Source organism: Hipposideros armiger, unplaced genomic scaffold, assembly GCF_001890085.2.
Source record: "Hipposideros armiger isolate ML-2016 unplaced genomic scaffold, ASM189008v1 scaffold_804, whole genome shotgun sequence".
NCBI lineage: Eukaryota > Metazoa > Chordata > Mammalia > Chiroptera > Hipposideridae > Hipposideros > Hipposideros armiger.
Genome location: NW_017732154.1, coordinates 450,484 through 451,773, shown reverse-complemented (window position 1 = coordinate 451,773; position 1,290 = coordinate 450,484). Strand labels below are relative to the sequence as shown.

Below are 1,290 nucleotides of genomic sequence, written 5' to 3'. Positions count from 1 at the left end.
AGGAAGGAGATGGAGGAGGGGAAGGTCTGAGCAAAGGGTTCTTTCGGCAGCAGAGTCCACTTGGGGCCTTGGGGAGGCCGAGTCACAGGGCGCTCCTTGCACCAGTGAGCTACAACGTCTTACCAGTGGTTTACAACCGCTCTTTAAAAATACTTTCCCTTTGGGACAGCCCCCAGCTTCTTCCTGCCCTCGAATCCACCCCCCTCCACACACACCCCAGCGGCCCCAGGCAAAGAAATGCCTCGGCTTTGCTGGTAGGTCTTAGAGTAAACAGCACGCTCGGAGGATTACAATCGACCCGAGGCGAATTCGACCCTTTCCCTTTGCCGCCCTCAAATGACCCTTGACAGAAGCCCCTGATCTCCCTTCAAATGGAAAACCCACAGACACACACACAAACAAAAAACCCCAAGTCTTCCCTTCGGTTGCTACCCGCAATGACGTTTCCCCCCTCGGGTCCCGCCCCTCCGGGGGCTTGGAATTTTGGGATTGGCCGAGAGGCTTTGGCGACAAGGCCCCGATTGGGCCACGGTGCGCTGACTGACAGCGGGGGCGGTCGCCGCGCCCTCCCTCCCCGGTGTGCGAATGTGTGTGTGCGGTGTTATGCCGGACAAGAGAGAGGCGACCGCGGCGGCGGCGGCTCTGTTTATTGTCCCTTTCGGTGTGTGGATGTGAAGAAGCCGGGACTGCAGGGCGCCCGACGAAGGCGGCCTTTGAGGCAGCTGCAGCAGCAGCAGCCGCGGCGGGCGGCGACTCCAGCACCCGGAGCAGCCGGCCGTCGCGGAGCGTGAGGAAGGACAAGGCGCCGCTGCGTCCCCGCCACGTCCGGACGCCCTGGGCTCCCCGGCTGTTCTCGCCGCCGGCTCCTCGGGACCTCGGCCCCGCTAGCTGAGGCGCCCGCAGGCGGGCGAGGAGGCACCGCCGCCACTTAGCTGCCGCGGCGTCCTCCCGCTTCCTCCTCCACCTCTGCCTCCGCGGTCGCGCTAGGCCCGGGCGACGCGGCCGCCGCGCCTCGAGTTTGAGGGCGGCGGGCGGCGCGGCCTCCTCGGTGGGCTCGGCCGGACGTCCGCCCCGGGTCTCGGCGATGGGGGGCTGGGGGCGGCGCCGCTAGGAGCACGGCGAGCGGAGCTGTCGGTGCGGAGCAGCGGGGCCGAGCAGCCCGCAGGGAGGCGGGAGCGGCGGCTGGGGCCTCGGGGCCTGTGATCGGAGGCACCGCCATGGCCAAGGCGAGCGGCGGCGGCGCGGGAGCCGGCGGCAACGGGGCGCTGACCTGGGTGGTGAGTGGCGGGC

At 68.3% G+C, this 1,290-nt stretch overlaps 1 protein-coding gene across 2 annotated transcripts in view; it reads left to right on the top strand.

Annotated features, from left to right (window-relative positions):
* The first annotated feature begins 561 nt into the window (after positions 1 to 561).
* The window catches only part of TOP2B (DNA topoisomerase II beta), a 56,034-nt gene continuing 55,305 nt past the window's right edge, over positions 562 to 1,290 (top strand). For both annotated transcript variants that reach the window (XM_019628675.1, XM_019628674.1), the window contains exon 1: positions 562 to 1,277. In XM_019628675.1, coding sequence (XP_019484220.1) covers positions 1,218 to 1,277 — 60 coding nt within the window. In that variant the 5' untranslated portion in view covers positions 562 to 1,217. The remainder of the gene's footprint in view (positions 1,278 to 1,290) is intronic.